The sequence below is a fragment of the Nannobrachium achirus genome (assembly GCF_963921795.1).
Source record: "Nannobrachium achirus genome assembly, chromosome: 21".
Classification (NCBI taxonomy): Eukaryota; Metazoa; Chordata; class Actinopteri; order Myctophiformes; family Myctophidae; genus Nannobrachium; species Nannobrachium achirus.
Genome location: NC_137828.1, coordinates 56,046,200 through 56,069,884, shown reverse-complemented (window position 1 = coordinate 56,069,884; position 23,685 = coordinate 56,046,200). Strand labels below are relative to the sequence as shown.

At 43.2% G+C, this 23,685-nt stretch overlaps 1 protein-coding gene across 1 annotated transcript in view; it reads right to left on the bottom strand.

The window, feature by feature from the left end:
* Positions 1 to 23,685, bottom strand: part of LOC308306798 (partitioning defective 3 homolog) — an 806,734-nt gene that overhangs the window by 289,602 nt on the left and 493,447 nt on the right. Inside the window, exon 16 of the mRNA XM_080751840.1 lies at positions 1,926 to 2,133. Coding sequence (XP_080607966.1) covers positions 1,926 to 2,133 — 208 coding nt within the window. The remainder of the gene's footprint in view (positions 1 to 1,925; positions 2,134 to 23,685) is intronic.

Genomic DNA, 23,685 nt, shown 5'->3' with positions numbered 1-23,685 from the left:
TTAATTTTTTTCTAGTGGTGACTTTTGTGATGAAATGCTTTATGATTGTGCTGCAAACCAATTTCCCCTCAAGGGACAGATCAATTATCTACCTGTCTATCTGTCTATCTGTGGATTGTAGGAAAGAAATGATGAAACATTGATAGACAGCCCTCCCAGCCCACACTAAAACCGCTGTCTGTCATCCACATTGACGTAGGGAGAAGTGTGAGGGCTTGTGAGGGCCTCATCCTCAGTGGTACTGTACTATGACCACTGCAATCACGTTGCCTAGAAAATGACACAAGAGGCTTTTTCCTCTTAAACCTTAGAGTGCCAAAAAGCCGAACTAGTTCGGCTTTTTGTCGGCTAGCAACACAATCCGGAGTGCCGATCCCGAACTAGTCGGGCTCTTTTTGTCGGCTAGCAACGCAATGCTTTGGTCCTTACCGTGAGCTGATTATTGAAGCTGTAGGTGGTTCGGGGGCCGCCGTTGTTTACCGCCATCGCTAAGCGCATTTTCTGCCGATTTATTCAATGTAATCCATTGCAGATGGCCAACTTTAAAGCCATCTGCCATCGCAATGACTTTCGTGCATTTTTCGGCTATTTGGCCGCGAATAAAGGCTGTCCGCTTCCAGAAAAGCATAGATTCAGAGAAAGGGTTCTCTGAATCTATGCTTTTCTGGAAGCGGACAGCCTTTATTCTCGGCCAAATAGCCGAAAAATGCACAAAAGTCATCGCGCACGTCACCGCTGCATGCGCAGGGCTTGCACATACATAGCGCTCGTCTATGGGGCTTCGGCCGGCCACTCAGCAGGAGTTGGCTCCATCTAGTGGTGGCACTAGATGAGATAAGATAACATGGGGGACCTTTCCACCAAAAGAACCTTGGTTCAAGAACCAGGGCGCTTTTCGACCGGCAAAGAACCACTTGGGGTTCTTTCTCCCGCCTATGGGATGAACCAGAGGTGAGCTTTTCCACAGAGAACCGAGTTGGTTCCCAACCGTAAAAGTTGGTTCGGAACTGGAACCACAAAATCCTTGGTTCCTCTGGTTCAATCTGGTTAAATCTGGTGGAAACGCAAGCCCGTTCACGGCCGGTTTGCAAGAACGAACCACGTTTCAAAGAAAGTTGAACGGCACTGGTTCTTGAACCAAGGCCCTCTGACATAACAATAACAAGCCTCCAGGTTTATGTATATTACATGTGGAGGCCTCTCTGGGTGAATGGAGCGCTGAGTGGAGCTGGAGCTGCAGTCCCTGTACTGTCTGACACATTCCTACTGGAACATCCATTATTTAACACCGTTACACAAAGTGATGGAAGAGGAAGTACTCGCATGTTTTACTTGAGTAAAAGTATCAATACTGAAATGTAGAAATAAGTAGAAGCCCCCGCAACCAAAATGTACCCAAGTAAAAGTACAAAAGCATCGGTATCAAAATATACTTAAAAATATACCACAAGTCTACAAAAGTACTCATTGCGCAGAAGGTCTTTTGAAGATAGCCAATCTACGGAGCTTTTGAGCTTGTAGATTGGATTTTCAAATGGCTTAAGTGGTATGTGTTTTGTAATAGTAATCAAAATCTACAAACTAGTAACTAAAGTTTTCAAATAATTGTAGTGGATTAAAAGTACAATATTTTCCTCCGAGATGCAATTGAGTATAAGTAAAAGTATTGAACATAGTAAATGCTGATGAAAGTAAAAAATACCTTCGAAATTGTGCTTAAGTACAATACTTGAGTACATGTACTATACTTAGTTTCTTACACCACTGGTTATACAGTGTGTGTGTGTGTATATGCATGCACACGCGCACGCTCGCACGCACGCGCGCACGCACACACACCTCGTGATATACCTCCATCATAGCATGAATAATTCAGCAGGTCCTGCTGCTGCTGCAGAGTACAAAAAAAAAGTGAATCCTCTCACCACTCGTTGTGATTGGGCAGGTCGTGGAGCCAGGGCGGGGCCACGGGGTTCTCTCCGCCCACGAAGCCCATGTCCTCGTGGGAGCTGGCGGAGGAGGACTGGTCGGAGGAGAGGTGGCCGGGCAGCGCGGGAGGAGGGGGCCTGTCGTCCTCGATCATCACGATGTCGTCCTGGGGCATGTTCACCGTCGGAGACAGCTGGTAGTTACCTGCAGGAGACAACCGGACGAGGAATTTAAAAACTAAAAGTTACGGGAAAATGTTAACCAGTTAAAAGTCAGAAAAGAGGAAGAAAAATCAGGAATAAATGGTTATCGTTGTTGTCGGCTGGAAACCATGCTCGCCAAAACCTTTCTTTTTTTGTTATCGTTTTAAAAACGGTTTATAATAGTGAAAATAGTCGATCTACAAGCAAACAACGCCTCGCGATGCGAGGCGTTGTGTGCTTGTAGATGGACTATTTTCATACTTTTGTGCAACGCTCTTGTATGATGAAGCTAGGCTTTAATTTCGAAAAGAACATGGGAGCAGGGGGTGCATGGTGTTGTTCCGACATGCATTACTCTGACCGACGTAGCGTTCGTCCGACTCTACCCATTACTAACCCTAACCGTACGAGTAGCCACGTAGTCTAATGAGACATCGGACTGACGCGTGTTCCCCCGGCAGCAGGTCTATGTACAGTATGAATATGTGAGAAATGAAAATCGCTTTGGATCAGTAGCAGATTTGAACTGGAAACACACATTAAGGAGTCATTATGATAAGTATCCGGGTTCAAATCTTTCCCCAAGGTCAGGGCCTGAGTGTTGTGTGCGTTATTTTGTGTATTCCCGTCTGTCTTGCTTGGTCTTGTGCATTGGGAGCACCTGGCCAGTGCTCCCAGTGTGCCCTATAAAAGGCTGGGTGTTGGCTAGACGCCATCATTGCAGATGATTTCTGCAACAAAATGCACCCTGTAAATTTGATTTAAAATCGAGCGTATTAGTATTTTTTTCGAGTCCACCTCTGTGCTTTTGTCAACTTTCCTGCTCATCCTTCCTCTCTCTAAATTGCTTTGAACTTTTCAGAGCCATCAGGAAAACCAGAGACAGATATTTAGAAATGACTATAATAACACACCTTCATACTCTTGTGTCCTTTCTTCCTCCTCTTTATTCTCTGTAAACTGCCCACTCGATTGATTTGAACTTTTCATTGGTACAGACCAGCAGTGCACGCTGCCATCCACACCTCCCAGTGCTATATTGTACGCGTGTGTTTGTGTATGTGCGGGTGTATGTGCGTGTGTGCTGTGTGTGCTGTGTGTGTAATTTTACACTATATATGTAGCAAGGGGGTTCCTGCTTCATTTCTCTATCATATAAGGGGGTATTGGCCTAAAAACCGTGTAGGGGGTTCCTGCTTCATTTCTCTATCATATAATGGGGTATTGGCCTAAAAAACGTTGAAGGCCCTGCTTCAAACCATTATGAAAAAAAAAGTCAATTATAGGGTATTCACACCTACATTACACCGCTGATCCGACCAATGTCTGAGTCATAATGTCGTGGCTTAGTCAGAGTACTCGTAATCTGAGTTCCCAGAAGTTCCTTTTTTTTCTGCAACCAAGGGGGCGAGAAGAACTTCTGCCACCACTACTGTCTATCTGTCAAATCATTTCATATGACTTTGTGACAACATACAGTAATAATGTCCTAGACGAATGACATAAAGTGGCAACAAGAAAGGGAAAACAACCGTAGGCATAATGTCAATAATTATTGTTTCCATTTTGCTGTTCGTCACAGTAAAGACCTTTAATGACTAAAAACCTTTCCACTTCAAGCAAACCGTAAAACCTACTTTCCAATGCTGCTGGGTACATTTTGTTTTATTATCAATATTTTCATTGAACCTCCGTGAAACCAACGACAGATGATTTGGCTAAAATCAACCACCGTTAACCCAGCACTTGATTACATAAACAATGCTGTGGCTCGACATGTTGAATTGGACACAGCGTCTACTGTCGGGGGTAGCGTAGGGTTCATAGGGTTCTTGTTTAAACTACAGGACCACTCGACTTTATCTGTTCCCCTCTCTCCTCCAAGGACAACATGGTTAACTCTGTGTGTGTGTGTGTGTGTGTGTGTGTGTGTGTGTGTGTGTGTGTGTGTGTGTGTGTGTGTGCACGAACGCGTGCTTGCGCATGGACCGAATGTGCCCCACAAGTATAGTAGAATATCATCATCATTGTCGGGTGAAAACCTTGTATGTCCAAAACCGTTCGTTTTTCATTTATCATTTTAAAAATGATTTAAACTAGTGAAAACAGCCGATCTACAAGCACACAACACCTCGCACCGCGAGGCGTTGTGTTTTCACATACTTTTCAGCTGTTTCACATACATCAGCTGTTTTCACATACTTTTGTGCGACGGCCTTGTATGATGAAGCAGGGCTTTACTTTGCGAAAGAACGTACACATTTGAAACTTGGAGATACAAGGTTTCCAACCGACAAAGACGATATGAGAAATAGCCAATTGTGAGGACCATTTTCCTGGTACTCACAAGACAAAATGGTTGCTTTAATGTTTTATCTGCAAAACAATGTCATACAATATGTTAGTGGGGGTCCCTGCTTCATCTCTCTCTCAGCTAAGGGGCCCTTGGGCTGAAAAACGTTGAAGACCCTTGTTCTAAAACGTCGCACCGCCAACGAGGGAGCACCAATGGCGATGGAACGACTGCACGAGAGCAGGCACGTGCACACATAGACATGATAGGGGGCTTGAGCCCCTGCCCTTTTAAAAAGTGCCCTCTCCAGACCATGAATGCAGTTTTTACTATGGTGAAAGAAATGCAAATGCCCTCTTTCCATGCCATACCTGAAGGCAGCATTCAAGAGAACTGTCTTGTCCAAACTCTCCTGAACTTGAATGCATCATCTCATGTTGAAAGAATTGCCCTCGCTGTGTAGAAATCCATGCCGTACGCCACATCTCCAGTATTTGCCTTTTTTATGCTTAGTTTAGTGTGGTATTAAGTACTGAAAATAGCCGACCTCCAAGCTCACAAGCATTGTGAGCTTGGAGGTCTGCTATTTTCAATATTTTCACCAAAAGGCCCTTTTAGACATTTCAGCCCCTGCCTCTCTAGCATTCTCTCCACGTCCCTGCACGAGAGCACAGTGACTGATGCTTCGATAACGGAGAGTCACACGAGGGAGTTCATAAACAGGAGCACTTTTAGTATGTTAGATACTGCATGATGGATTGATCGATTGAATAGACAAAAATGGAGAACAGTACAAGTACTTTATAGTCAATACAATAAAAAATGCAGTACAGTACAAGTAACAGTTACACAACCTGCCTAAAAGGAACATCCCAATTACGGTCTTGTTTACGTCGGAAGTCCTTGGTACTCAATTCATGGATATAACACACAGCTTCATTGTCATTCAACAATACATAAAATGCATAATTGAACACAATTACATTCCACTGGGCACTGGCTTACTATAATCTAAAACTACTCCTAGGTATAATACATAAATACAATTAATACTAAAATACTACTAATAAAATCACAGGCTGTTCATAATGAGACAAGAATATTGCACAGCAAGGAGTCCTCAGCAGCATATAGGAGAAATGATAGAGGATGTTGCACCTATTTAGAGTTCACAATTCTGATGGCTTGGGGAAAAGTCACTCTTGCTAAATCTAGCCGTTCTGCGCCGGATGCTGTGAAAACCTTTTGCCAGAGGGCAGTATGGAGTCGGACACATCCTCCATCCTGTTGATTTCGTCGACTGCGTTTTTTAACTGACAAAACGAAATAAAAACAAAATAAAAAACTAAGCTGTGATGACTACAACTAAGACTAAATATATTGACAATTTCGTCAACAAAATCAAAACTAGACTAAAACGTTAAGGAGGGACTAGTGGTTGCTCTCAGGTGTTGCGCAACCAACTGTAAAATCAGTCATTACATTTCCATCAAGGCCTGCCAAAATACATGTCAGTTGACTAAATCAACTGTAGATTTAGTTGCCTAAAATTAGACTAAAACTAAAACTTTTCAGGTGACTAAATTATGACTAAAACAAAATTACATTTTATTCAAAAGACAATGACTAAAACTAAATCAAAATTTGCTGTCAAAAACAACACTGCTCCAGAACCAACACACAGACATCATTCCACAAACACACATACTGTACGCATAAATTGTGCTGAGACACGTGCACACGCAAGAGGAGACTCGTAATGTCTAAAGTCAGCCGAGTCAAACATACACACATGCTTACCATTAGATAAAAATGAAAAAAAGAAAAAAATCTCAGAAATCTATTGACTTCCTATGTACTTTGCTGAGAGTACATTTGTTTCCATTATCACGGAGCCATTTTCGCAAATTTAGCAGCTTAGGAGCAATTGTGCGTAATCACTTGCAGCAGACAACAATATTTACCCTGGCGAGCTTCCCAAGCCAGATCTGAGCGGCATTTCATTTCACAGAGGCCTCGACAACAGATAAATGCATTCTGTGAAGGAGAATAAGAACTGCAATCACCATGGTGATGACTTTGTATTATCAGGGCTATTTGTCATCAGGCAGGGAGTCATAAAGGCGGCGTCGCGCACAATGCTTAATTTGTAAATGATTAGGTGCCGGAGCTCATGTACCTGACTAAGTACCTGTTACGTAACGCGTAGCATTATTGTTATTTATTTACTGACATCAAACTTGGAGACGAGAGAACACACGTTTACCTAATCACGCGCCAATTCACTCGTGTGGTGTTTTTTCCTCTCTCTCTCTCTCTCTATGGTTCAATAAGGATAGTCCACATGTCCTCCCATCAAGTTCTTGTAAACATTGAGAACTGTTTTGACATGAGGAGGAGGCTTTTAGGTTTCATGGGATCAACAATTTTTCTATATGTATGTTTCTGTAACTCAGTTTCATTTCATCCATGGTCCTTTTCCATTGCGGGAAGGGACGCTGAGGGGAAAATGTGAAAGCTGAATTAATAATAAATAGCCTAGATAAAATCATATCGTATTGTTTGTGTACTCAAGGTGACGGAACACCTTTTAGAACATTTTAGAGCACCCTTTAGTGTACAAATTAAACCAAATGGACCCGAATGGGTCCATTTGGTTCCATTTGTACACTCTCAGAGTTAAATTAACATTGATTTTACATTATAATTTGGGTTCCCAGAGATAGAAATGCCATTAAATGGGGCCTAATGCATGTCAAACTGGGGGTCCCTGAAATTAAAATGGTTGAAAGTTATTTGCTAGAGCAAAAAAATTCTCTTATATGAGGGTCCCTGGAATATCTTTTCAAATGGGGTTCCGTGGGCTAATAAGTGTCAATTTGGGGGTCCTTGACATGAAAAGATTGAGAACCAGTGACATATTTAGTGATCTCATCTATTGGTTTCTGCATGGTGAAATAATCAGAAGCAGAATCAACGTTATTGTCACATAATACATTTTGTTTATTTTATTTTTTTCCTGAATCTCTGAATGATATATCGCTTTTTTAAGCAAACATTGTAATATAAATCTTTGCTTCTGGAGGTCCCTGGCACAAAGCCTTTTCAGAGGGGGGTCCTGCAGCCAAATACTTGTCAATTTGGGGGGTCCTTGACATGAAAATGTTTCAGAAGCACTGCCATAAAGGACAAATGAGGGCCATTTGGTTCTCTGGGCAGGTGGTCCGAATGCCTCACTTAATTTAACTGGCTGGAGAAGCGATGGTGTGGTCAGAGGAAGTTAAAGGACAACTTTGTTTTTTTACAACAAGGGTTCATATTTTAGATTGTAATTAGAGAAAAGAAAAAGTGAGTGTTAAAATGTTTTCATTTGCTTCGCTCTATTGTTTTATCGCGTTTACCGTGAAAAAAGGTGGGGCATGCGTACGCATGGGGGCCAGGGTTGGGACTCATTAGGATTTTAACGATTCCGAGTCCTTAGCGATTCCCTCTTAACGATTCCGGTTCCTAACGGTTCTCTTAACGGTTCCAATATATATATTTTTTCATATTTTCTGACATCCATTATTAACAGTAGTTGTTTACATAAGCCTAATGGGCGTTCAAACAGTAGTTAGTATATTTTCTAATATTAGTAGTAGATACTGTTTTCTCTTATGCTCTTTTCAATACAGTAGAACTATCAAATGACAAAAAAACAATTACATTTCAGTTCTCTTGTCTGTCTTACAAGGAATCCTGTATTTTGTAGATGTTCTCTTATCCTCTATACAGTAGCAAATAGCAAATGACAGAAATGTGTCAATTCTTAAATGTCAAATCCTGTTCTTTTTTTAAACAACACTCTTACCCTCTTTTCAATACTGTATCAAAGAATGCCTTTTTCCTCTGGTACATAGCAAGCCAACTGTACTGTAAGCCAGACACAAACTAAGGCATAACAACAACTCTTACCCTCTTTTCAAAATCAATACTGCATCAAAGTCAAGACCTAGTGTCTCATTGTGGATAGACTGTTCAAAGTCCCTGACTTTCTAACCCACCATTTTATTGCGACCGAAGGTCGCATATACTCTGAAAAACTGTGTCGCTTGAGTGTCCTTCCTTCCGTAACCTCTGTGATGTCAGTGTGATGTCAGCGAGTTGGGACATCACTTCCTGTGCGGTAGCGGCTACACGAAATGTGGATAACACTATATATGGAGATAGTCCAGTCCATCATGTCATATGGGACTACCGTCATAGACAGTAGCCAAAAGAGAAGGATACACAAGACTAAGAAAGACAAAAAAAGGAGGAGGAGGATAAAGATACCAAAAGGAGAGAGAAGAAAGGGTGGATGAGGTACAATGTGTCTCAGAAAAGAAAAGGAGGTGGCAACGGGGACGGCTAGATAAAGTTATTAGGCCTGGATCCGACTTTAAGTCGACGCACAGGATTCCAGAAGTGTAGCGCTTATTCGCTCTTGTATCAAACTGGTACTCGAAACGTTCTTAGAATTTAATATATATTTTCTAAAGTAAATATGGGGGCGGCTGTGAAAAAAAGAGAAGAATAAAAAAGAAAAAAAGGAGGAGGAGGATAAAGATACCAAAAGGAGAGAGAAGAAAGGGTGGATGAGGTACAATGTGCGGTATCCTCCTTGGCAAGCTCGACGTTGGTCATTTGGACCTATACATGGAGAAATGGAGCGAACCTGTTTGGCCTAAACATGGAGATGTGGTACAGAATGACTCATATATGGGCATATATATTCCTGTACAGACAGTCAGACAGACAGCCATTGACTCCGGCCTAACAATGGCTACTGTCTATGACGGTAGTCCCATATGACATGATGGACTGGACTATCTCCATATATAGTGTTCTCCACATCTCCATGTTTAGGCCCTATCGCTCACACCCTAGGTGGGGTTGGCCTTTCTGTGTGGAGTTTGCATGTTCTCCCCGTGTCTCCTAGGGTTGATACCCTCACAAAAACATGAACAAACTCCCCCCAGAATGATAACAACTAGAATCGTCAGAGAAACGCTGTGTTTGGCCAGATAGTCAAGAATTGGCGCGACCTCGCCCTTTAGGGCGAGGTCGCATGTCACCATGAGGTCGCATTCCACCCTCAGGTGTCTTACTAGTATATTGACTGTGTCAATTCTTGTTTTCAGTAGAAACGTTGTTTCCACATTGTAAACAGTGGCAGAGACATGCATCTGTACAGCATTGTTGTTGTTAGCCCTATTAGCACTGATTAGTGCTATGTTCTGTAGCAGCAAAGTAGACACAGCACTCAACTGCTCTCTTTGTCAATCAAAATCGCGGAGGAGGCAACGAGGCACGCTGGCAGCGAGCCTTCCTGCTTGAGCGTCGGTGGAGCGGCAGTGGAGCACCCTTCAATGGTTAAAACCGGAGCGTTCCCAGCATTGCCGTGACGCGCTCGGTGGAGCCGGGGGGGTTAAACGTTGACGTTAAGCGTTGGTTAGGCGGACATTCCCAGCATTCCTTCTGTAGAGGTGGCCTGACGTCACCACTCACCGCTAATGCGCGCTGATGAGACCCGTTAAGAGAATCGGACCGGCAAAAATGATTGACCCGGTTCTGGACCCGCTATCATGGAACCGGTTCCTAAAAAGAACCGGTTTCGGGTCCCAACCCTAATGGGGGCATGCATACAAGTGGCTAAATATGTCTTTTTAGACACAATAAGCCAGCAGTTTCTTTATTACGGTTTACAGTAACACTTCTAGCCCCCATAAGTCACATCCAACCATGAAAGGTTGCGTTGTATCTTGGGAATGGGCTTATTCTGTGTAAAATGACATGTTTAGCCACTTGTACGCATGCCCCCAACCACTGAAATAAGAATCTCTAAAACAATAAAAAGAAATCAATTTAACACTCATCTTTTATATTCTTTAATTACAATCTAAAATATGAAAAAAAAAAAAAACTAAAGTTGCCCTTTAAATGGAACAGGACCGTTGTAACATTCTTCAAGCCCCGTGTTCGAGGGAGGGTGATGTTTGTCACTGCACATAAACTCCTACGGGCCGGAGCGGCACAGGGAGTGTTGGGCGGGAGGAGTAGCACGAAGGCTCTACGTCCTCCTGGTGAGGGCTCCTCACTGGCAGATGAGTCAGTAGGATACAACAGCAGTGACAACACAGACGTGTGTGTGGAGAGGAATCAATTGGCACAACTACTAAATTGGGGAGAAAAAAGGGTAAAAAGCAAAAGATTAAAAATAAAGATTGTGCATAGTATAACTGGGAGAAATAATATGTGATATCATCTCACTATTATAGCCTATTGGTATACTAATTTATTAGCCGTGTTCTGTATATTGAGATTTACATCTGTGATGTATAGGGGTTTAATTAGATGTTGATTCAAACGTATTCAACACGTATCACAGACAGATAAAGAAACTTTTCCACAATTTCCTGCAACTTCTACCTGCGTCTCTGCCTTTGCTGTGGCTTTCATGTTCTTATGCTTCTCTTCAGAGCACTCTCATCACCACCACTATACAGTGTGATGTTTGCAACTGAGGTGAAACCCTTGAAAGAGAACTGACAGCTTGCCAGGTCTACAGCGCTATCCATACGATTGCAGAGCATTGCGTCGTGTCAATGTGTGTGAGAGGCTTGCATGGTGTATATTTCGTGTCCACGGGGGGTCCCGCGTTCCTCCAACCCACCGATCCTTCACTTTTTCCAGACTTCCTGTTAAAGGTGCATGAGTTACCTCTCGGTTGCATCAGCGCGCACAAGGGTTTTGTTATGGCCGGGCTGTATAGCAACACACACACACGGATTGCCACGGCAACATGCCGTGTCCTTGGGAAGACCTGAAACCAGCGGTTGTTGCAGCGCAGACGAATGAGTGCTGAACCTGATAGCTTTTGGCTATGCTAGGTGCACAATGACTGTGGACGCACCAATATTTAAAGTATGCATGTCGTTGTAGTCCTCTTGTCTCCATGTTTTCACGTTTTGTTTGGTTTTTATCGTAAGTTGACATCCTACTTCATCATACTACAGCGTCATGCGAAAGCATCAAAACTTGCAAGCTCCAAATGTGGCGCTTGTAGATCTGCTACTTTTGCTACTTTTGAAATTGAAATTGAGGTTTCAAAGCGGCCGATTTGTGGCCCGATTACCTCCAGCCTCAGTCAACAAAATATATATTTGAATCCTGAAAAGTATCAGTTTTGGACATAATGAGGTTTCCGCCGTGCTATGAGCTTGTAGATATGCTATTTTTGAAAAGTTGTCAAAATGTGTGCAAATCTTTGAATATATGTATACTGTATATTTTTAAAGCGAACATTTGTAACTCAAATCTTTCTTTCTTTCTTGGGGTCCCTGGAACAAAATATTTTGAGATGGGGGTCCGCTCTCACATATAATTCTAGGGGTCCTTGACATAAAAAAGTTTGAGAACCACTGACATAGTTTTTTTTTTTTTTTTTTCCCAGAACACTGTTAGGATTTAGAAGACATTTTGTGATATCGGGTCTTCAGGACTTAATGGGTTAAGCCATTTAGGCCTAGAATTATTTAATGCTTTAATTAATGAAAAATAGCAGATATACAAGCTCACAGCGCGGCACCGAGTGCCGCGCTGCAAGCTTGTAGATCTGCTATTTTTGAAAAATCATGATTTTGAAGTCTTTGAATATATCTATTTAAAAGCGAACATTTGTAACTCAAATATTTGCTTCTGGGTGGTCCCTGGAACAACATATTTTGAGATGGGGGTCCGAGGCCAAATACCTGTAATGAAAAAGTTTGAGAACCACTGATTTAGAGGAAGGATTTAGAAGTCAGGTCAAAGATCGGGGTCAAATCAGATCTACAAGCTCACAGCGCGGCACTGGGTGCCGCACTGTGAGCTTGTATATCTGCTATTTTTCTAAAGTTAAAGCATAAAATAATGGTTAAAGTGGTTAAAATCTAACGCGACTCGGGCACGTTCCAGATATTTGAGGGTTAAGAGCAAAGACAACGTGTCCCTCTCCTGGTAATCAGCCTGCACACACTGGCTCATCTCCGTAGAGGGGGGTTGGGAGGGTCCCTCACAGAGAACACGGTTTTAATTAGGAGACACGGCAGGGCGTCCTGCACCCCAGCCTGGTGGAACATTTCCATCCAGCACCTCTTGACACCAGCGGCCGGCGCCCCGGATGAAGAGCTGTTAATGACGCTGCATGTGTTTCCCCCAACACTAAGTGGACACGCATGCACACACAAGCGCACAAATGTGCGCACACACACACACACACACACACACACACACACACACACACACACACACACACACACACACACACACACACACACACACACACACACACACACACACACACACACACACACAAATGTGCACGCACACACACACACACACTCACGAGCATACTGTATTCAGGGGTGTCGCACCAAATTCTGGAAGGATTCACTTCATATTTTGTGCTTGTAGATCTGCTATTTTTGAGAAATCGTGAAATTTGAAGTTTGAATAGTTCAAATGTGTCTATGTCAGTGGTGCTCAAACTGTTTCATGTGAAGCACCCCCAAAATGATATGTATTTGGCCACGGACCCCAATCTCAAAATATTTAGTTCCAGGGACCCCCCAGAAGCTAAATTTGAGTTACAAATGTTCGCTTAAAAAATACATACCGGTATATATTCAAATATTTTCACACATTTTCACGACTTTTCAAAAATAGCGCTGTGAGCTTGTATATCTGCTATTTTTCATTAGCTAAAGTATAAAATAATGAAGGCCCCTCCACCTTGGGCCCTAGTGACTCAGTCCCACTTCCCCCTCCCCTTGTGACGCCCCTGACCGTATTAAATGGCCAGTTGGACAACTTGGACAGGCAGAGCCATGGGCCACGCGGGTGCTTTGAAAGGTGGAAATAATTAGAGAAACTACAGCGGCAGCTTTTCCTGTGACCGATGGTATAATTAGAGTGAAAAGGGAATCGCTGCCCCCCCCTCTCCACTCTCTCTCCACCTGTCGGAGGCGCACGCCAAGACCACTCACATAATTACAGCTCATCTGCGACAATGATGAGGAGACGTGGCGATAGAGGGCCTGAGACAAAAGGAAATGGCTGGTTGGAGCTGCTCTGTGTGTGCTTGTACAACATTATCTTTTGATTTACTAAATTGGGGTGACAAAAGAGACATGGGTGGGAGGGTTGACGGCAGCGGTGGGTGATGGCAGGAAAGAAAGAAGTACCAGGAAAGAGAAGGACTTTTCAATGATTTTAAAGGACAACTTTGTTTGTTTTTTTACAACAAGGGTTCATATTTTAGATAAGTAGAGAAAAGAAAGGATGAGTGCTAAAATGATTTCATTTACTGCTTTCTATCATTTTAGCCGTTTTAGCGGTTTTGATTTCAGTGGGTGGAGGCATGCGTACAAGTGGCTAAATATGTCTTTTTAGACACAATAAGCCAGCAATTTCTTTGTTACTATTTACACGAGCCCCCATAAGTCACATCTGCCCATGAAAGATTGTGGTGCATCTTATGAATGGGCTTATTGTGTATGAAAATCAAAATCGTTAAAATCACTAAAACGATAGAAAGCAGTAAATGAAAACATTTGAACACTCATCATTTCTTTTCTCTAATGACAATCTAAAATATGAATATAAAAAAAAAAGTTGTCCTTTAACTCATCTAGTGCCACCACTAGATGAGGCCAACTCCTGCTGGGTGGCCGGCCTAAGTCCCATAGACGAGTGCTTTAGCTGCACAAGCCCTGCGCAGCCGTGACATGCGCAATGACTTTTGTCCGTGTCATCACTATGCGACGGAAGTATCATTACCTCTAAGCTAACTTTGATGATAGAAGCACATTTTTAGTCTATTTGGCCGTGAATAAAGGCTGTCCGCTTCCAGAAAAGCAAAGATTCAGAGAAAGGGGGCTTTAAAGTTGTCCATCTGCATTGGATTACATTGAATAAATCGTCGGAAAATGCGCGTAGCGATCGCGGTAAACAACGGCGGCCCGCAGACCACCTACAGCTTCAATAATCAGCTCACGGTAAGGACCAAAGCATTGCGTTGCTAGCCGACAAAAAGAGCCGAACTAGTTCGGGATCGGCACTCCGGATTGCGTCGCTAGCCGACAAAAAGCCGAACTAGTTTGGCTTTTTGGCACTCTAAAGCTGTGTACACACTACAGATATATAGTTGAACGTTTTGCTTGGTAATTCAATGTAATCTCAATGGAAACCAGCTTTAAAGCTTTCAAAGCTTCGTTCTTTGTGTGTCCTGCATCTTTAAAGCTGGTTTCCATTGAGATTACATTGAATTACCAAGCAAAACGTTCAACTATATATCTGTAGTGTGAATGAGGCATTAGGGTCCTTTAAGAGATGCTTCTGCAGCCACTACAATGAGCATGAACCATAGACTGTAAAAAATATGGCCGAATGGAACCGTCTTGTGACCCATTGGTTTCTACAGACCCGTTTTGAAGCCACTTTTTCTGCGAATTCAAATCCACCATCTTGGAACTTCCGGTCCCAAAAAGCGGAAACCGGAAAACTACTACTATTGGATGCAACCACAGGGAGGGCGGGTCTTCCCTCGGTAGAACCAGTAGAAGCCCAAGAAACATACCCTAGTTTATCACAAATTCTTAAGACTTTAAACTAGCGTATTTATGAAAATGTTTCCTACGGTTATAAAACAATGCGTCGAGTCCAGCCAAAACCTCATTCACTTGAATGGAGTATAAATGCTTCTGCAGCCAGCAGGAAAGGACATAGCGACATCTGCTGGGCGACTAGTGGGAACTGCAGGGAATTCCGTTCTTCCGCGTGAGTTTCAATTTCGAGAGCTCTATTGCCGCCTGCTTTGAACATAAGGGGAGCTGCCCAGTGCAATGCAGCTGGCAACTGGAAACAATTTGTTTTAAACGCCAGGCTCAGTGGCAAATGTTGCGGGAGGGGAGAGAGCACTAGTCATTCACTTTGCATCGTAATCCCAGGATATTGTAGTGGCAACTACTCTCACCTTAAATGCCAGGCTCAGTGGCAAATGTTGCGCGAGTGGGGAAAGCACATTCACTTTGCATCTTAATGCAGGATTGTGTAGTGGCAACCTTTCAGTCACTCTCGCCTTAAGCCACAATAGTACCACCAGCCCCAATACACCAGCACCTGCGTGGCTGCAAAGTAATCCCATGGTGCAACACAAAACAAATTGTGTGTAATAAGGCAAATTGCAAATATAAGTGGAAAATTCAGCTCTGAGCATCCAACGTGTACGCTGTGAATGTAATTATTGTTCTAACCCAACAACCGCCAGAAAGCGCTTATCTTGGCCAAAAATCGAAATTGCAGTTATTCAGCCCGAGACCTTGGCCAGCCCCGACTTAACACAGGACGCATTCATACGCTCGACTCGGGGAGGAAAAAAAAAGTCTTGAAAAAAAATAAAAATAGAATCACAATGCTGTCAGAGAGGAATCAGCAGTCATGCACATAATCTCGGAGATACGTAATTGAGGTCACACGAGGATAACATCGCCCTTTCATTAGTCTTAATGCTTCACAGATGCTGCTGGGTCGTACAGAATTGGGAGTATAGGGCTGTCACAATTATTACATAATCGTCTAATCGCAATTATTTGACATAATCGCGATTATTTGACATAATCGCGATTATTTGACATAATCGCGATTATTTTTCATAATAGTCATAATCGTTTCCATGTTGAAAAATGTTTATATATAAAAAAAAAGAGAGACAAAAATAGTGGAAATAGCAGATCTACAAGCACACAACGCGTCGCATCGTGACGCGTTGTGAGCTTGTAGATCGGCTATTTCCACTATGAATTTTCTTTTTTAAGTATAAAGTTGTCAAATTATGTCAGTAATGTATTTGTATATTTAGGTTATGTGTCATATCTGCCATGTGCAACTTCAAAGCCTAAAAGCCAAACATAAATGTGATTGTCAACAACAAAAACACAATTAAATCGTTAATCGCAATTATTTGTGTGACAATTAATCGCCATGTAAAATGTCCTAATCGTGACAGCCCTAATTGGGGGGCTATTTGTTGTATTTGTTAAAAAAATAATAATAATAAAAAGAACTGTTCGATAAATGTTGACTTAGATTTCTGTCCATGGTTCGAACTAGTTCACCATATCGCTACTGTCGGGCAGAAACCACCAAACCTCAATCTCCATAACTTGTTGTCGGGAGGAAACCTTGTCTATGTCCAAAACCATTCGTTTTGTATTTATTATCTTAAAAATGATCTAAAATAGTGAAAATAGCACACAACGCCTACAACGCATCATGCAAGACTGTCGCACAAAACTAGTGAAAATAGATGCAGTTTTCACTAGTCTTGTATGATGAAGCAGGGCTTTACTTTACGAAAAAAACCTACACATTTGAAACTTGGAGATACGAGGTTTATAACTATTTGCTTTTTTTTCTCATACATACTTGATCATACTACAGTGTCACACAAAAGTATCAAAAGTAGCAGATCTGCATGCAAGCTCGAAACACGGCACGAAAGGCGGTCTGAGCTTGTAGATCAGCTGCTTTAGCTGTTTTAAATCTTTAATCCTGAAAAGTAACAGTTTGGCTCATAATGAGGGTTCGCGGCAGAGACGAATCAGACGATTATGTTCTTGCAACTAAAGCATCACCATTACGGGTGTGTACCATGCAGCATTTGTGTTGTAGTGCTGGAGTTTATGGCCCTCTCTCAGCCATTAATCTGATGTCACTTTAGGGCCCTAAAGTGTGATGTAGCATTTAGGGCAGCTAATGTAGCATCACCTTGAAAAAACGATAACTGCACATCGGTCTCTTTTGATTTTTAGTACAGAACAAGTACAATATATCGTCGTTGTCGGGTGAAAACCTTGTATGTCCAAAACCGTTCATTTTAAAAATGATTTAAACTAGTGAAAACAGCCGATCTACAAGCACAAAACGCCTCGCGGTGCGAGGCGTTGTGTGCTTATAGATCGGCTGTTTTCACTACTTTTGTGCGACGGCCTTGTATGATGAAGCTTTGCTTTGCGAAAGAACATACATATTTGAAATATGGAGATACAAGGTTTCCACCCAACAATGACGATATACAGTATAGTGGCTGTCTGTCCGTCTATCAGTCTACACTGCAACGTTCAAGCTCTCTGCCGAATCTTTAACCACATTGTTTGATCCTAGCGTCCATATTCTGAGTGTGTCTGTGTGAGAATAGCAGATCTACAATCGGCTGTTATCTGCAAAGAGATTTGCTGCCCTATCTTACCCCTTACACCTGAACTTTTTTAGTTTTTTCTACTCTGTGTCAGTGTAGGTAAAAAAAAAAAAGGCATAAGGGGTAAGATATGGCCCCTGGTGCACACAAGGATACAGAAGGGGGCAGGTGACTTCCCATAAGTCTGACACAGTGTTGATTTTGTCGACTAAAACTATTGTCGACAGTTTTTTTTTCACTGTCTAAACTAAAATACATTTTATTCAAAAGACTATGACTAAAACTAAATCAAAACTTGACGTCAAAAACAACACTGGTCTGACATCTCATTTAGTCCTACATTGGTTAGGGTTAGGATTCACCAGGTTAGCATCCACCAGTGTCGGACTAATGGGATGTCAGACCAATGCCATGGCACCCTCGGGAGACCGCCGGCCAACAAAGTAAATAGAGTTTAAGTGGTTAAGCAGCCACTGATAAAGAGGGGTAAATCAATACAAGAGGACCCGTTTAGCCAACGTGTTGCACTCCAGTCACCACAGGGTCTTTGACTGTGTGAGAGTCACTCTCTCAGTGCAGAGACGGAGGCCTCTAACAGGGCCCTCTGGCAGGCAGGCAGCGAGCAGCACTAGACAGAGACAGATGAGCTCTCTGGCCGTAGAGGCCACCTGGCTGCATCCATCTGAGCAGAGCGGAGGGCAGGGATGGGACGATATGAACATTTCAGATCACCATTATTGTGACAAAAGAAAGAAATCGCGATTGACGATATTATCGCGATGATCAAAATCCATTATCCTGGGGTGGAACATTTGCCAAAAAATAGCAGATCTACAAGCTCACAACGTGTCGCGTTGCGACACGTTGTGAGCTTGTGGATCGGCTATTTTTGGGCAAAGACATTTGATAGAGAGTGAAAAAAAGACTGTATCAAGTATGTATATTATAAGTACCTTTTACCAATTATAGAGGTTTTAAGTAGTACCGGATATGCAGCTCGGCAAATAAAAGGTGAATTGATCCCAGTGCATGACGGAGGACGATATCACGATAAATTAAATTTCCACAATACGATTATCGTGAGTGTTTTTTTTTTCATCACGATAAACGATAATATCGCTAATCGTCCCATCCCTAGTGGAGGGTGGAGGAGTTTCACTCTCCTCCGTCCTCCCCGGACCGTCTCTCTCTCTACTGATCTCTCTCTCTCTCTCTCTCTCTCTCTCTCTCTCTCTGGGGCCTGGAAACACCCAGCCGGGAGGTGAGAGGTCACACTAATAGCTCCACTCCATCTTCCGCCCTCCTTAGTACTTTGATTCGTCTTTGTCCATCACACAACCCTGCTCACCTTTTTTCCCCTCCATCCCTCTCTCCCTCTCACTCTGTCATTCGCTTTCCTTGTGCCTCGTCTCTCTCTCTCTCTCTCTCTCTCTCTCTCTCTCTCTCTCTCTGTCTCTGTTTCTGTCTGTCTGTCTTTCTCTCTCTCTCCATGTCTCTTTCCCCTCACTCTGTCATTCGCTTTCCTTGTGCGTTTCTCTCTCTCTTTCTCTCGCTCTCTCTCTCACATTTGCTTTCCTTTCTCTCTCTCTCTCTCCCCCCCTCCCTCCCCCCCCCCCCCCCTCTCCCTCTCTCTCTCTCTCTCTCTCTCTCTCTCTCTCTCTCTCTCTCTCTCTCCCTCCTGACACTTTGGCCTATTGATCTGACTTGGAGGAGTGGATCGTTAGTTGATCCATAGCGCCATACATGGATTAGAGCAGGTAATCACTCTAAGTATGCACATGCGGGGGTCCGGGGCCCCTTATGTTCGCCAGGGGACGCTGGCTGCTGGCTATACTGCCGTTCACTCTCTCCTTAACAGCGTTCCACCACGGTCGCGCCGCGTGAGAACTCACCTCATCAATGGAATTGATCACGGCATTTGCTTTGATTAGCTCGACGACAAGTGTCTCATTTCCTGTTGCCCGTTGGGTTTTCAAAGTGAATATTATGGCCACGGATGCCTGGGATATTATTGGTATAGGGACACTAAATGCTAGGACTTATGAAAGACATGTGCCGTTAATCATTGGCTCGCGTGCATCCAGGAACTCAAGCGTTTTTTGGGGGGCTTGTTTCTACAGTGTGGTTTATTTGGGCTTGCTTCTTAAATGTTGTTTAATGGACAACATTTTTTTTTTTTTTTTTTTTTACAATAAGGGTTCATATTTTAGATTCAAATTAGAGAGAAGAGTGTTAAAATGTTAAATATGTATTTTTAGATACAATAAGCCCATTCCTAAAATGCACCACAATCTTTCATGGGCAGATGTGACTTATGGGAGCTAATAGTGTTACTGTAAATAGTACTAAAGAAATATTGCTGGCTTATTGTGTCTAAAAGGCCACATTTAGACACTGGCAAATATTTTGTGTCAGGGACCCCCGTACCAAATTTGTGTTGTTAAAAAATATCCCCTCAAAGCTCCCTCATTACAACACGGAGCAAGAAACGCAAAAGACAGCTGAAGTGTAACCTTTTGCGTAGCTCGGAAAACTTGCTTGGCGACGGCTTAAATGAAACACATCGCTTGCACAAAATCTCTTTGCGTTTCAAGTCTAGAAAAACAGAGGGTAGTAATAATACAAGGCTCATATAGAACCCATTCATGTGGTCAAGATGGGATATATATAATCGCCGCCGGGCTAATTTGACACTCAACAGATCCTTAGGCACGTCTTCAAAGGGAATCCAACAATGTCTCTGGGATACATTAGCTAAAAGGTTTTTTTATACAAGGTCATCTCATTAACAGTGCCTTTTAAGGAAGGGCCTCGTTTAGCATCGCAATGCCTTTCACATTGTCGAGTGTCGACCTTTTCACGGGGAAAGAATGGTAACGCAGACGCCAATGACGAGTGCTAACAAGCTACATGGCGTAGATGCCCGTGCGAAGAGGCTACAGAGAACGCTACAGTAGGTCTGAAAACCAGACTTTAGTTGTAAAACTCGATAACTCACGAGTTTCTCGCAGAGTGCAAGAACGTACTGTACTGGATTTTTTTGGGGGTCTTTAGGGTAAAGAAAGACTCAATGCTAGAGGCAAATTACAAAAAGATCTCTTCCACACTAAAGTAGAGGTTTAAAAAAAAAAAAGAACGTAAACTTAGAAATACATAACTAATGCCATGTCTCACAGTACTTATTCATGATGAACCAAGAAAATGTTCGACCCAAGTACACAAGTATGCAACCAAATGTGCACTTTAATATCGGGGGGAAAGTAGACTAGACTTTCTTTTTCTTTTCTTTTCTTTTTTTTCCCCGACATACTTTTCAAAAGTAACAAAGCTGGTGAAATTACCAGCATCGCACGGCAGCAGCACTGTGTGCCATTTGCTCTCTCCCTCTCAGCTATATTAATAGCGCTCTCAGGAAGCCTCCACAGCACGTTAAGGAAGGTCACTCCGTCTCATTTCCTGCCTTGATGACAGTGCATAAATGAGAGGATGAGTCTGCAGCCTGCGCTGTGAAAGCACTGTAATATACTGTAGGTGAGGGGAGAACGGGGTCAGGTCCTGGGATAGACGCACCCTCTTAAGAGACCATTAGGCAACAATGCGCTGTCCAGGGATGTGACTGTGCGTGAGCACGGGCACACACAATGCGCTTTTGTTTTGTGCTCGCGCACACACGCACACACACACACGCGCACACACGCGCACACACACGCACGCGCACACACACACACACACACACACACACACACACACACACACACACACACACACACACACACACACACACACACACACACACACACACACACACACACACACACACACACACACACACACACACACACACAAACACTAAAAGAACCCAAACTCCTATCCATGCCAAACTTTGCACACACACTCCTTGGATGGCAACTCACAACCTCCACCCCTCATTTCTCACATGGCCCTCTTCTAGCGTCACCATGAGGCCAATTCTTGCATAACACATTTTGGACACTGCTCCTACAGATTCATCACGCAAATCACGCAAAGCTGTACACAGTATCTAAGTCATGTCATCAACATGGATCTGTCCCATTTCCCATATTCCCTCCTGATTGGCTAAGATTACTTTCTAAAGTTTTTGTATGCGACCTGACGGTTGCTTATCTCCCGATTAGGGAGTCTTACTGGTTTCATATTGTTTTAGACTGATCCTAGACTGATCCTAGTGTGCAGCATGTTGCGGCATGTCTTATAATACATCTCTATACCTGCAAAGAATTCACAAAGGGTTTTCTGAAGCACAGAGTAGCGGCCATGTCGTCTCCCTTAGCAACAACATGGCTGAAGCCCACGTACTGTAATTAGCCTGACAAGAGGGTGTAATCTTCAGGTCAATTTAACCTTACTATACTGTATGTGTACTCTGCCTGAAGACAAACATTAGTTTGGTTTTAAGATAGAATCCACTTGGGAACTGAATTCTGTCTTACTATTTATACTAGTAAGACGCCTCAGTGCAAAGTCGCGCCACAGCGCCATCAATTTTCAGGGACCTCCATATATGGGCATAATATGGATTTGTTACCCTGGCATCACAGATATCTCCATATCTCCATATATGGGCATACAATGGATTTGTTCCCCCTGGCATGACAGGGATCTCTCTAATAGGGCATCATTAATATTGATGACATCAGGGAACTCCATATATGGGCATAAAAGGGATTCTGTTAATGTGACATCACAGTGAAGCCAGAGCGTGATGTCAGATTGGCAAACCCATTCTGGTAGAGTGGTTCCCCTGACATCACAGTGACACCAGAGCATGATGTCAGAGCAGCAAACCCATAGACCGTAATAATGTGTACACGTCTACACGGACGGACGGACACGGTCAAGCTGTGACTTTTCTCATAAAAGTTTACAAAAAGCAGGTTCACGTTGCTGCAACCACACTAATAAGATACTTCCAGTGTATTCTTTCTCTTACATGCCATACAGCGCACTACCATACCACCACCCCTTTGACCCCAAATACTTCACTGAGACCTGGGGATATGTTTTTGGGCTTTTATGCCAGTTTAGGACAGTAGACCAGGGGCTTTCAAAATAGGTGACGGGGCACCCTGGGGTGCTGCGACGGCAGTCCAGGGGTGCCGTGAGATCATTTGCTAATATTTGGAATTTATTTGGACACTTATAATATTTAGTATCATTTTAAACTTGAAGTACAAAGTTATTTTCAGCCAGTTCTAAACAAAATGGCTATTATCTCAACGTTTTCCTCGAAACATAATCACTCAAATATTGTCACTGTCAGGCAGAAACCTGTCGCACAAAGCTATTGAAAACAGCCGATCTACAAGCACAGCCGATCTACAAGCACAGCCAATCTACAAGCACAGCCAATCTACAAGCACACAACGCCTCGCGATGCGAGGCGTTGTGTGCTTGTCGATGTTTTCACTACTAGTTTAGTACATTTTATAGATGATAAATACAAAACGAACGGTTATGGACATACAAGGTTTCCACCCGACAACGACGATATGCTATAAATATAAATATAAGGTGCTGGGAGTGAAAATTATAATGTAGGGGTGCCTCGGATTGAAATTCTCGCTATTTCGACGTGCTACATTAAGCCTAATTGGAATGCGCCTGGACCGGTAGGCCGGCAGGCACCCGGCCGACATGGCCTGATTGCCTCCTCCTCCCTTCACCTCCACCTTCCTTGCTTGGGGGCCACAGGGTGTCCCATTTTTTTTTTTTTTGGCACATGCAGGCACTCGGCCAGAATGTCTGCGACGGCCACAGCGAAGGGTCTTGCGGGCTTCAATTTTCACCCCAGCGTGAGGGCCTCGCTGCCGGCTGCACTTTTCAATTAGAGGGAGAGCGTAGCGCACAGCCGGAGGGCGGACGCTATGCTAACAGCATCTGCGTCACCAACCGACCAACCCGCCCGGACCATCACCACCGGGACGGAGGAGGACTGCCAACTCCCAGGCCTCTTCCTCCCT